We start from the raw sequence: 12,767 nt of genomic DNA, 5'->3' as shown, positions 1-12,767 counted from the left end.
TCCTCTGAGAGCCAGAAGGGGGCAGCAAAGTCCTTGTGTAAAATTCCCAATTTGACCCCTCCACCCCACCCCCCACCCCACCCATCCCGGCCTTTTGGAATAAAGGTGCTTGAGGGGTCCTGCAGGGCTCACACAGAAGAACGGGTATGGAATGGAAGAACCATACCATACCCGAGGAAGTCTTGTGGTTTCCTCGGGCTGTATCGTAAGAGCTGTGCATCGACCCGGGAATTGGTGTGGGGAACCAGAGACCGAATGTCCCTACTTCGTCCCATCTTGAGCCTCGGAGGGGACCTCCCGGTCTCTTACGTTTCCTCAGGGGGCTTTGGGCCTCACATCAGAGATTCCTGGCTCCCTCAAACCTTATGAAATCCAATCTACCCCGTCATAGGTCCGGCCCCACCCAAGCTAAAAATGCGAGGGGCCAGGAGGAGTCCTTCCTCCTTCACAGCTTGCCGCACCTGCCCAGCTTCGGTTTCTCATAATCCCGCATTCCTCATAATCCTGCACTCTTGTTTCGCCCTCCTGCCAAGACCCACTCAGGTGTTCGTGGGACGCCTTACTGCCCCACCAGGGGTCGACATGAAGGCTTTCTCTGGCCCTGGATCCAGTTCAGCCGTGGGCCGACAGAAGAAAACCCTGCGAGGCCTCCCCACCTTCACCAGCTGTCTCTGAGATCACCGTGACTTGTGCCCGGGTCACATTATTTATGGCTGAGGGCTTGCCCCTCCCCCATTTTTTTTTTTTGTTTTTGTTTTTGGAACTTAGCCTTGGAAAAATTTCTCAATCCTCAGTCTCTGCATAAATTGTCTCAGAAGAGGACTTGGACAAGTGGATTCTGGGAAACTGGCCAGTGTGAGGGCGGCATGTCGGTGGGGGAGGGGCTTTGAACCTTTCTAGAACTGAAGCTAGAGATTAGGAGAGGCACTCAAAGGGGAACAAGCAGATGAGGAAGTTAGCCAAGTGTCTTGGTGCCTCTCCGTGCCCCATGCTGGCACTGGTTGGGGACTTCCATCTTGCAGATAGGAAAACAGAGTCACAGACTCTGTTGGCAGTGGGGTCGGAACCAGAAGCCAGGAATCCTGCCTCCCAGCTGACTTCCAGGGAGGGAAAACCTAAGAGTTTGGCATTTCTAGATGCCAGGCTGGGTGATAGGGGCAGGTGAGGGTGTCACAAATCCCCAGAGATGTCAGTGCTTGTCCACCCACACACCTATGGGCTATACAAGTCTCAATCCTGCCCAGATTCAGACTGGAGGAAGTAACTGTGGGCTGTCTCCCAGGTTTACTGGACGACAGTGGATTTATCTAAGCCTTTCTGAGCCACTTGACTTTACCTCTGCAATGGTGATGTGCCGATAACCCTGCAGGATGAGTCTGGACCGCAGCAGTAGGCTCATCCACGCCAGCAGCCACCCCAATGGTCCCTCCACACCACCCTCCCTCCTCAAATATCCAAGATCGAACAAAATTTCAAATGCTTCTGTAATATTCCTTTGAAGGCCAGAGTAGGCAGGGTGGGCAGGGGCAGGAATGGATAGGCTACCTAGTCCCCTTTCCTGGGGGCAAACAGGGTCCCCTACATCCACTCAGAGCCTGCAGTCTTCACCAGTAACTTTCCACTGGCCTAGAGCTGGCCATGTGCATGTGTCACCTGCATGCTGCCCCAGGTGTGGGCCCCTGGTCCGCACTCCGGCAGGCACTCAGCCAGGGCAGGGTGGCTGACGCACACTCTGCCTGAGATCCCAGCAGCCTGGAGGTTGATAAGGCGCTCTGGCCTCATCCCACGGGACAGGCTCAAGGGACTGGCCCTGGCCGTGACCATTAGCTGGACAGCTTCCAAATTACAGAGATGTGGAGATAAGGGGGCAAGGGCCCAGAGACTCTGGCTGAGTGGCCAGGGAAGCTGGGGAGGCCGGGCGGGAAATGGATGCCTCTACTCTTAGGGCCTCAGGAGGCCTGGCTGGAGATAAGACAGAATGTAGCAGAAGATAGAGGAAGTCACCTAGGCAATAGGTGTGGAAGGGATTGAAGGACAGCCCCGGGTAAGGGCTAGTCCAGCAGACAGAACCACTTCCACCAGACCTCCCACCCCACTCCCACCTCAGGCCTGTGGAAAGAGCGCAGAGTGGAAAACGGAGAGATGGGATTTTAGTCCTGCCATCTAACATGCCTTTCCAGTGGATTAGATTTGATTGACAGCCCCTGGTTCAACCCTCCCAGCTGGCTCTCTTGCCTTCCCCTGCCTGGGAGCTCAGGACGGGCTTAGCACATCCCTGTTCTATGACCCAGGTGACCCAGGAGGGCAAACTGAGGCAAGTAATGAAAACAGTGCCTTCCTACTCCTTTTATATTGCCCAGGTCTCTAGAACAAGCAACTGGCCTATAGCTTAGAGAGTAACAGTTGGGGACAGCTTCACCCCACACCACAGAGCCCTGTCCTCATGTTCCAGCCGTGTCCCCTCAGCTATTTTTTTGGTACAAAGCATGGTTGCTTGACCTGAAAGAGAAAATGAAGCCCTAGAAGACTTGGTGCGGGTCACAGTCTCAGCCAGGTTTCCTGGGGTCTCCTTCCCACCTCTGAGATCCTGCTGGGCTCCCCCCCCTCATCTCTTGAGTCTGCAAACCCAGAGGTGCCCTCAGCCTTGACTGTGCCATTTGGAAGATGTAATCAGGTGCCAGGGGCACCGCAGGGGATGGTGTGGCCTCGGATCTGCAGGGCCCCAAGGAAGGCATATATGTACAAGCTGCAGAAGGGCTGGCTGCAGGAGGGAGCGGCTGCTCACAAGCTGGCTGCAGCAAGTTTATGTCTGGTCTTGCAGGAGCACGGAGAGGGTCACAGGACAGGGGAGGGACATTCTCTGGAGGAGGGTAGGGGTGGGGGGGGCTCCTTATTCCCGGCCAAAAAGCTGCAGGAAGAAGGTGAAGATATAGATAATGTCTAAGTAGATGTTGAGGGCTCCAAAAATATACTCCTCGGGGCTCAGCGAGTGTCGCCGGTTACCCATCAGCAACTGGGTATCAAATGCCAGGAACTGGAAGAGAAGGAAGAACAGGAAGTCAGATGTTCAGTCTGTGACACTGAGGGGCTAAGCTGCTGGCTTATTACCTGGCTGTCCAGTGACCCTGCTGCGACAGCCAGAACTTTCCCAACATTTTCCTCCCTAATTACGTCCACCCCCACCCCCACCCCAGTTTACTGAGCATTTATTTTGTTCCGGGCAGAAATACAGCAGAGAGGCAGGATCTCTGTTCTCTGGGGGTGGGGGGAGGTGGGGGAAAGAGGTGTTAGAGAGTAACCCCAGAGTATTACAGTGTGCCCCCCTCTCGCCCCCGCAGTGCTGAGGACTAAGTAGGAGCTGCCCTGTGTGGGCGTGGCCACAGTTAGGGAGGGCTTCCCAGCCAGGGAGATTTCTAGATGAAACAGTTGGGCCCTGCTATGTTTTTGAGGGGAAATGCACGCTTCAGGTAACTCAGGGGATGGGGGGTTGTTATACACTTTGCAGACACAAGCTCCTTGGAATAGAATTGTCAGCACTAGAGGAAACTGAGGCCAGAGATATTCAATGTTTATCTACTTTTACCCATGTGGAGAAATGGCAAATCCAGGCTTCGAGCAGGCTAGCTGCAGGATCCACTCCACTCGGTCACCCTCTGTAGCACCCAGGATCAGTGAGTTTTCTGCTCTCCCAGGGGAACATTCTGGGCCCAACGGATGACCCTTCAGAGATTCCCTTGGCCACAGCTCCTCTCTGTCCCGAGCCACCCCTGTCAGCCCTTCCCTCTGAACACAGACACTACGCCCCTCCCCCACAGCTGTCCTCTGGGTTCCGGCTTGGCTGCAGAAACCCCTTGCGAGCCGCACATGAAATCAGGCAGGCAGGGACATCTTTCAGAGGATGGACCCCAGACTCTCTCAGGGTTTGAAAGAAGCAGCAGCATCAACCCGCACATGTGAGCTTTCTTCAGATTCACATCCCCACCTCTATGCCTAGCGTCTCTGGGCTCCTCACACAGTGTCACATATGTGCTTATAAAAGACACAAGTCTGTGTGTTCGGCTAGGCCCACTACCTAATGGAGGGGGAGGGAGAACCTTCAGCTGATTACGTGACAGCTGGGTCTATGCTCTTGATCATTCAAGGGGAAGGTGTCCTAGGAGGAGTGACATTTTTCCTGGGGTGTCAAGGAGGCGTGGGCCTTGGATAGACAGGGCAGCCCTCGGGAAGCCCTGAGGACCTGCTGGACCGTTATGAACAGTGATTAGGTTGCATGGAAGGAGAGGAGCATTGTGGGAAGTGAGGTGACAGAGGGGCCAATACCTGACCTTGAAGCTTGCGTTTGGCTGGAGCAAGGCTGAAGGATGTCCCAATCCCCTTCTCTCACCCCCTCCTTGGCCCAGGACCCAGGTTCCTTGAAGTTGTGCTAGCTGTAGCCCACAGAGAACCCTGGGAGGATCCCTGACCTCTGTGCTAATGCCACAAAACACAGGGACCAGAGACTTCAACAAGGAGCGAGTCCAGCATATGTTGTCTGAGGAGGGTGACTCTGAGCTCAGTCTGATGCCACCTCACTTGGAGACGCTGGGAGAATTAGCAAAGCTTGGGCTCTCTTCTTGGCCTGTGACTCCTTGGCGCTGAATGGAGATGAGGGTGCTTGTCTCCCGAGGCTGTTCTGAGCCTGTGACAACCATACTGTTCGCGGGACACCTGGCACATAGCCAACACCTAATGAACGGTGGCTGTTATTGGGGTTTTACCGAGGCATCTTCGGGAGCTGTATCCTCCCAGGAATAAGCGGACGTTGCTAATGAGACTCAGGTGGCTCCCACACCATGTCGGGAAGGCAGAGAGACTCTGAGGGGAATCTGCATGGCCTTAACAGAAGGAAAATGGTGAGCTGAGGTAAGGGTTGAGGGGGCCTTGTAGGCATGGATCGGGCCTCTGAGCTCAGCAGCAGGAAGGGCTGGACCCCCTGGAACACAGGCTGAATCTGGAAGGCAACTTAATCACGTGACCCCAGAGCCCTCGCTTCACAGAGCAGGAGAGCAACGACGGTCACACCATCCCTGGATCTCATTATTCTAAACTATCATTTTACTCGGCGCACTCAGCAAAGAGATCTGGCTTTCTAAGCAAAGAGAACAAGCAGGCAGAGGGGCCAGCTCTAATGCTGCGGGCTGTTTAACAGGCATAGCTGCCAAGCATAAGTTAATAAATTGCTGAGCTGGCTTATCAATCAGCAGTGCTTGGTTGCTTTCCCAGAGCCTGGTCACCCCTGGGTGAGCTCATGAAACCGAATCTTTCAACCTAGAAGGCTTGGATCTGATCAGGTCTGTGGGTGCCCCTCCAAGGAGCACCCACTCAGTGGCTCCCAGAACAGCTAGCTGGCTGCAAACAAGAGTGGGCCAACTGTGGCCGGTGCCCTTGGCTCCTGGCCCTGGATTCTCCTCCACATGGTGTTATCTGGGGAGGCCCACCCCAAAGGGGTTACCACCCACCGCTGCAGCCTGAGAGTCAGCTGGGAGCTTTCTACTTATTTGCATGCACTCATATTTAACGAGCACCTACTGTGTTCCAGGGAACTTGATTTTGAAGAATTGACAGTCTAATGAGGGCAACGAACAACATCAGAATTCCATTATAAGGTCCAGCGGGATGGCTCAGCAGATAAGGGTACTTGTTACCAAGCCTGATGGCCTGAATTTGATCCCCAGAACCCGCATGGTGGAGACAACATTCTTCTAGAAGTTGCCCTCTAATCTACACACACACACACACACACACACACACACACACACACACACACACACACTGTGGCATGCACACACACACAAGCATACCACAGTTTAATGTAAATTAATTTTTAAAAATCCCACCATAAGCACGCATTGAGAGGGAAAAGTAACTGGGTAGCATCCCCCTAAGGCGAAGAATTGTCAACATCCTGAGCTGACAACAGATTGTCTTGTTTACAGTTAACACACTAGTTGCAACGGAGGGCTGCTGTTGCCACCTGGAAGGGTAACCCTTGGTTGAGTTAGAGGCCGGCTGGACACAGGACTCTTCGTGAGTGCGAGGGATGGGATCAGAGGCAGTGCAGGACCGGAAGAGGAGTAATACATGTTAAATGTATAAATAGTCCTGTGTGTGCTAATACGTTATCTCAGCTCACTGTCCCTGTGTGCACTGGCAGGTGGGCATGTCATTGTTTAGTCTATAAGGTCAGGGGTCTTAGAGAGGAAAGTGGCTTGCTGATGTCTCCTTTCTAATGCTAGAACCTGACCCTCTCCCCTTATCTGGTGGAACAGCAGCAGAGTAAGGCTTGCAAGGGGATTAAGAAGGACCTGCACAGGGCAGAGGAGCTGAGGGTGTCTGTTCTAGTCTACCACACAGTAGGGCTGCACCAACACCATTAGCTCTCAACCTTCCTAATGCCTCTACCCTTTAATATAGTTCCTCATGTTGTGGTGACCCCAACCACAAAAATTATTTCACTGTTACTTCATAACTTTAATTTTGTGACTGTTATAGATCATAATGTGAACATCTGGTATGCAGGATATCTGATATGTGACCCCTGTGGAAGGGTCATTTGACACCCCCACACCCACCCGCAAACGGACTGTCACCCACAGGTTGAAAACTGGCGATTTACATAGACTCTGGCCACATAGTTGGCCTGGCCCTGCTACACTGGGATTCAAGCTTGTGCCTGTTGTCTGTCCCTCCCTCAGAGATGAGGCTGAGGCACTGTGGAGAGCTACACCATGGAGAGGCCATCGGCAGACAAGGATTGGATATAAAAAGCTGGGGCTGCAGCATGGAAAGGAGCTTGTGGTCTGGATCTGTCCTACAGAAGCCGCAGCGCAGGACCTGTGAGCCCTGCGCTCTTACAACGCAGGTTCTAACAGAGCTTCACCGGAAACCACCCAGCCTGTCAACAGGGGCCGGTTAGCTAAACTGACGCAGAATGGAGTCCGAAATCTGATATCTGCTACCATGAGAAGAAACCGACCTGCCTGCGGAAACAACCTTATCACACACCTGCACAAAAGTACACTCGTGACTCAGGAGCCTATAGACAAGAGTGTCCATAGAACAGTCTAGAAAGACAACAGCTGCCCGTCACGGTCACCACTGGGGAAGCCAAGGAGTGTGCTCAAAATGTTTGCTTCATCCATATTTAAGATTTTAAAAAGCCAAGATCCAGGAATAGATGTATTCATATATTACAAAGCACAAATTATAAGCGCAAGGATTAAATAACACCCACAGAGTCTTGTGACTATTTTTCAAATACCCACTTCAGTCTCTCACAAGTGTCACTTTACTGTCCCCATGATTTGCTGATGTGACTGAGGCACAGATGGTATAACCAACTTGCCCTCACCATACAGCCAAGAGGACGGCTGTCCCCAGATGCAGAGAGAGAAGCAAGGTGGGGTGCACGCGTCATGGTGCATGTGTGCGAGCTATAAGGGTAAGGTAAGAAGAGATGCAAACATGACCCTTAGCTTAGAAAAACACAGGCTTCCAAGTTGGAGGGTCCCCAGAACTGGATTCATCTGGTGCCCTGTTCCCTCTTGTACAACTGGAGGGTGACTTTGGCCTTTGGGATAGCTCCTCCCACTTAGCCTTCTGTGGGTTAGGGGCACAATGGGACCCCTTCTCTCCACTGCAGTTAGACAAAACAAGGACACTCAGCCTGGCCTTGACCTGATTACTGCCCCATCAATGATGTGTGAGAAAGGGATATCAGGGAGTGTCGGGTGAGGCCCTGGACCCTCTGTGGAGCCTTCCCTATTCCCACCAGCCTGGGCTTTACAGACACCAAGAAGAATATCCAGAGTCTCTCTCCTAGAACCCTCAGCTCTGACCCTGAGAACTTCTTCCATCTTCCAGGGTAGGGACACCCATCATGGAAGCCATGGGGTTCTGGTCCAGCCTCGAGGAGCAGCCCCTCCTACGTCTGTCTCTCCCACAGTGAGCCTTGGCGTACTGTTGGGAAGCCTTGGGTTTGGAGCTTGGCCCCCTACCCCTTGCTGGATGCCAGGATTGAGATGCTAGTAGACATGGGTGAGTCAGCTCAAAGGTGTTGGTTTTGAGTGGCTCTCCCATCCTCTCCCCACTTGGGTGCTTTCTTGAGAGGTAAACTCATGGGCCAGGCTGTAGGGCTGGGCAGAAACTCTGCAGGGTGGGGCCAAGGGCCAGTTTACCCTTAGCAAAACCTGGGGCTTCAGGGTTGCATGCCTGGGAACACTGCTTTACCCTTGCCAGACCTCCTTTGGGGTAGCTTACATTCGTCTTGGCATGCAAGGGCCTGCCTCTCCTCTAAGCAGAAGGGCCCACCCATGTACTCTCTCAACTACTCTTTATGTAACTTTCAAGACGATCCCATCAAACTTTTTGGGGTATTAATTGAATGAGACATTATGAGGGTCACTGGGCACCAAAGTTCCCCCTCCTTCCTGTGACTCACAGGAGACACCTGCACCGGTGCATATTCAGCTGTGCCATCCCAGCACCTCAGATCCCCGCCCCCACTCACTCCTCGGGCATCCATTCACCCCACAAACACCTAGGGGTGTCTGCTGTGTACTAGATTGTTCCGGGAGCTGGGACTACGCCGATGCACAAACCAGGGTGGTTGGTGAGCCTCACTCTCAAGGAGTTTAAATCCTCTTGAGTCAGAAAACCAAACAGATCAGAAAAACCCAGACTGCGTCTGAGGAAGAGATAGGGTCCCCAGAGCTATGACTCTGGGGGGAGGAGGGGGAGCACTTGAGTGTGGAGGTGAAGGGAACAAGAAGGAGAGCTGGGAGGGTCTTAGGGGACAGAGGAGCAGATCGGTGTGGGATCCTCGGTATTGGAAGGAGCTGCTCTGCCTAGGCAGCAAGGGACACAGCAGAGTTGGAGAGGAGGAGGAGTTCAAAGGGGGCCTGTGGCTAGCAACCATCTGCTGGATGTGAAGCAGGGGATTCCCCACCCCTGCCTGCTGCCTGGACCAGAGCCTGGGCACAGCAGGGGAAGCTGCAGAGGGGCATTGCAACTCGGGGGAAAGAAGGGCCACGAGGCTTGGCAGAGTGCTTAGGCTCTAGACCAGAGGTAGAGGGGCTGGAGAGATGGCTCAGCAGATAAGAGCAATGGCTGCTCTTCCGAAGGTCCTGAGTTCAATTCCCAGCAACCACATGGTGGCTCACAACCATCTGTAATGGGGTCTGATATATGTTTAGGATAGAAGTAGAATCGTGAGACCTGCTGCCAATGTGTAGGGTGTCCAGAAGGAAGAGAGCTGCCGAGGAATTTGCCTTGAGTGGGAACGCTAAGAGAGGCTGTGGGAAGAACACAAAGGCAGAGAAACCCAGGCAAAAGAAGTTGCTTGCATGTTACTGGACTTTCTAGTCTGAAACTCAGACATTAGGGCCAGAGATGTAAATCCACAGTCATCAGCATGAAGCATAAAATCCAAAGCATTGGGCCCGCCTGGGGTCCTGAGGGAAGAGGATAAAAAGACTCAGGGACCCAGGGCAGGCCACGATGGGCCTGCCTAACCAAAAACCAGGAGCCAGAGGCCTGGAGGATGCTTCTGCTGAGCTAGGCCAAGTAGGGCTGAGACTGCGTGCTGGGTTTGTCCCTGTGGAAGTTGCTGGTGAACTGGATAATATTGCTCAGTGCTCAGTGGACTGGGGACGAAGCTGGGCGGAAGACCTCACACTCAGCATGCACAAAGCCCCGATTTCACGGAAAAGGCACACAAGAGAATATGGGAGCCGACAGCTGGGGGAAAGGGGGACTGGGGTAGAGTGGGGCATTGTGGGAGATGAACAGAGATTCCTAAGGAGTTTTTGTTATATCTGGGCAAGAGCTTTAGGGAGATGTGGGTTAGAGTATTTTGTGGGTTTTACATTCCTTTAGATGGGAGAAATCACAGTATGTTTCCATGGTGACACCAGAGTCTAGTAGAGAAGTCAACACATGGTATACATGATGATGAAGATGGTGATGGTGGTGGTGGTGATGAAGAGGAGAGGTATCTCCTCTCCTCAGGTGACCACAGAGGCACTGGACACCAGTTTCAGGACACCTTGGGCCTGGGACACCTGGGCCTGGACCTGTCCTTTACTGGCTGTGAGACTTTACCAGCCTTACAACTTAACACCCAGGGCCTCCAGTATGCAAGGCAGTTCTTAGGACAATGTCAGCCCTGCTTCCTTCTCTGAGTTGTGTTCGAGACGCAATGAAGCAATCAACGTGAAAGTGTTCTACAGAACGCTATGGGTGGGACAGACGGCTGGGATTATTCTTATTATTCTAATCACACAAGGGATTATTGAACAGATTTAAAGGCTTACCATCCACCCAGCCCGACCTGCCTGCAGAGGCTCATCATAAGCCTCCATACTTGCTGCAACCTGACCCTCAGGAAGCAAAGTGCACGCCCCGGCCCTCCACGGGCTGCCTTGCAACTCCAATGACCTCCCTTGCTCTGGTCTGACTCTTCTCCTGCCCCCAGCCACCATGGCTGCTCTCCGAGGCCCCCTGATGTTACTGCCCCTGATTTTTGCTCTCTTCCTTCCTCCCATCCTGATCCCTCTCCAGTTCTCTGAGATTGCTCTTTGCTTGAGAAAATATGACCTGGAAGGAGGAACACTGTTCCACGAGCCAGGAGAAGTAAGTATCCTTGGGTAAGTGGGTATCCTGGGGTAACCAGCCATCTCACTTTATTTAGGACTTAGGGTTCCCGAGAAGTGAGATTCCCCCATTGACACAGGGAATGTGGCGGGTAGACTGAGGTGAATTGGCAACCCAGCCTTGACCCATACTTAGTTGACTTGCCAGGAAACCTTACACCAGTGGTTCTCAGCCTTCCGAATGCTACAACCTTTCATTACAGTTCCTTATATGATTGTGACCCCCAACCACAAAATTATTTTCATTGCTACTTCATAACTGTAATCTTGCTACTGTTATGTATCATAATGTAAGTATCTGATATGCAGGAAATCTGATAGTTGACCCTTGTTAAAGGGTCATTCAACCCCCAAAAGGGTTGTGACCCACAGATTGAGAACAATTGTCTTAGACTATTCGCCTGATTGATCTAGAAGTCGGTTTTCATACCCATAAGAGGAGGGTTTGCTGTGTCTAGCTCTTCTGGTCCTTGTATTCCTTGACTAGGTGGCCTTAATCATTTCATAATATTCACCCAGTGCTTCTGGTAACCATGGAGAGACCCAGGGAGTTCCCACAGACCTGGCATATTCACCGAAACACTGCTCTTCCTCCTGACTGAGGCTTCTGGGCAGGTAGCACAGCACCTCACACATACTAGATGCTCAATAAAGACCCGTGAAAAGGATGAGCCCGTGAGCCTAGCACAGCTCTATCCTGCCTTGATTCTTGTCTGACCTCATCGCTCTGACCTGTTATGTTCCCCTCAATTGAAGACAGAGAGGACAGCTGGAGGGCTCTGTCCATCTCCATCCTCTGCCCAAGTCCCAGCCAGGAGAAGTTCCCTCTCTCTGAGGGACCTCAGGGACTGGGAATGTCACTAAACAGGCAGAGTGCAACTGAGGCTTCGTCCCAGATCTGACCGTTACTGACAACTTTTTAACCCTAGGGCTTCTGATACAGAAGGTGCTTGGCTTTTCGTGCCTTCAGACAGGGTCTCCTGTGATCAAAGCTGGCCTCAAACGCTCTAAGTAGCCAAGGACTACTTAGAGAACTTCTAATCCTCCTGCCTCCTCTTCCCAAATGCTAGGATTACGGGTGTGTACCACCATGATGGGTGGATGGACGAGGCAATTCTTACATCAGCGCCATCCACCTCACGGTAGGCGATGTGTTGGACATTCTTGTCATCTTTAAGTCTCTGGAATTTGTGACAAACCTGGGTCTCTTGCCACTTAGTGTAGTTAAGAAAACCAGAGGCGGGGGGGGGGGGGGTCCAGCCATTGATTCACCAGCAAGAGATATCTCTTTGCATGGCTTCCCATGATGTCATGGACACCTGGCTTGTCTCTTGGGTGATCCTGAGGGACACATTTAGGTGTTTGAGGTCCACCAGACTCAAGGATATGTTGGGCTGCCTTGGGCAGGTATCTGTCCATCTTTGGCCACATTGCCTGGGCATCTGTTCCTTGGTACTTTCCACCTGGCCTCTGGAACCAGATATCCAAGTTCCCAGCTTGGTCCCACCATGTCCTAGATGACCTCAACATGTTATCTGACATCTCTGAACTTCCTCTTCATTGTGATCTCAGAAGAGTGGGACCTATCTGCTAGGTGTGGTGTGAGAATTAAGAACAAAAGAGAGCCGTCTGGGGGAGAGTAAGCACTAGATAAATATTAGCTGAGCCCCAGGTGTGGTGCATGCCAATAATACCAGACTCTAGAGAGTGAGGTACGAGGCTCTCGCAAGTTCAAGGCCAGTTTGTTTTTAAAAGACAAATAAGTATATACAAAGAAATGAATTAGCTATCACCGTTAACTGGAGTTGGTGAGAAGAACAAAGAAGTTCCCTCTGACGGAGACTTTCGCCAGGTATGAGAATCTTCCCAGACTGCTCTAGGACTTACTAATTTAGTCCACACAGCTGGATGTTCTCTGCCCAAAGGAGGGAATTACCTCTCTTCTTAGTCCTGATCACCTAGTCCCCTCTGGCCGCCAGCTTCTACTCTGATGCTCTCACATTCCCATGCCCTGCTCAGAGAGTTTGTCTTGGACACGAGACAGAATTTCCTGAATGAGGCATTGCACCAGCCCTA

General features: G+C 52.2%; 1 protein-coding gene across 2 annotated transcripts in view; it reads right to left on the bottom strand.

Annotated features, from left to right (window-relative positions):
• Positions 1–2,441: 2,441 nt before the first annotated feature.
• The window catches only part of Faim2 (Fas apoptotic inhibitory molecule 2), a 28,191-nt gene continuing 17,865 nt past the window's right edge, over positions 2,442–12,767 (bottom strand). The window contains exon 12 of one of the 2 annotated variants that reach the window (XM_028788340.1): positions 2,442–3,034. In XM_028788340.1, the coding sequence (XP_028644173.1) occupies positions 2,891–3,034 (144 nt within the window). In that variant the 3' untranslated portion in view covers positions 2,442–2,890. The remainder of the gene's footprint in view (positions 3,035–12,767) is intronic. The other variant, XM_028788341.1, reaches the window with a different exon arrangement.

Source organism: Grammomys surdaster, unplaced genomic scaffold, assembly GCF_004785775.1.
Source record: "Grammomys surdaster isolate TR1022 unplaced genomic scaffold, NIH_TR_1.0 125742, whole genome shotgun sequence".
NCBI classification, from domain to species: domain Eukaryota; kingdom Metazoa; phylum Chordata; class Mammalia; order Rodentia; family Muridae; genus Grammomys; species Grammomys surdaster.
This window is presented reverse-complemented; position numbering and strand designations above follow the sequence as displayed.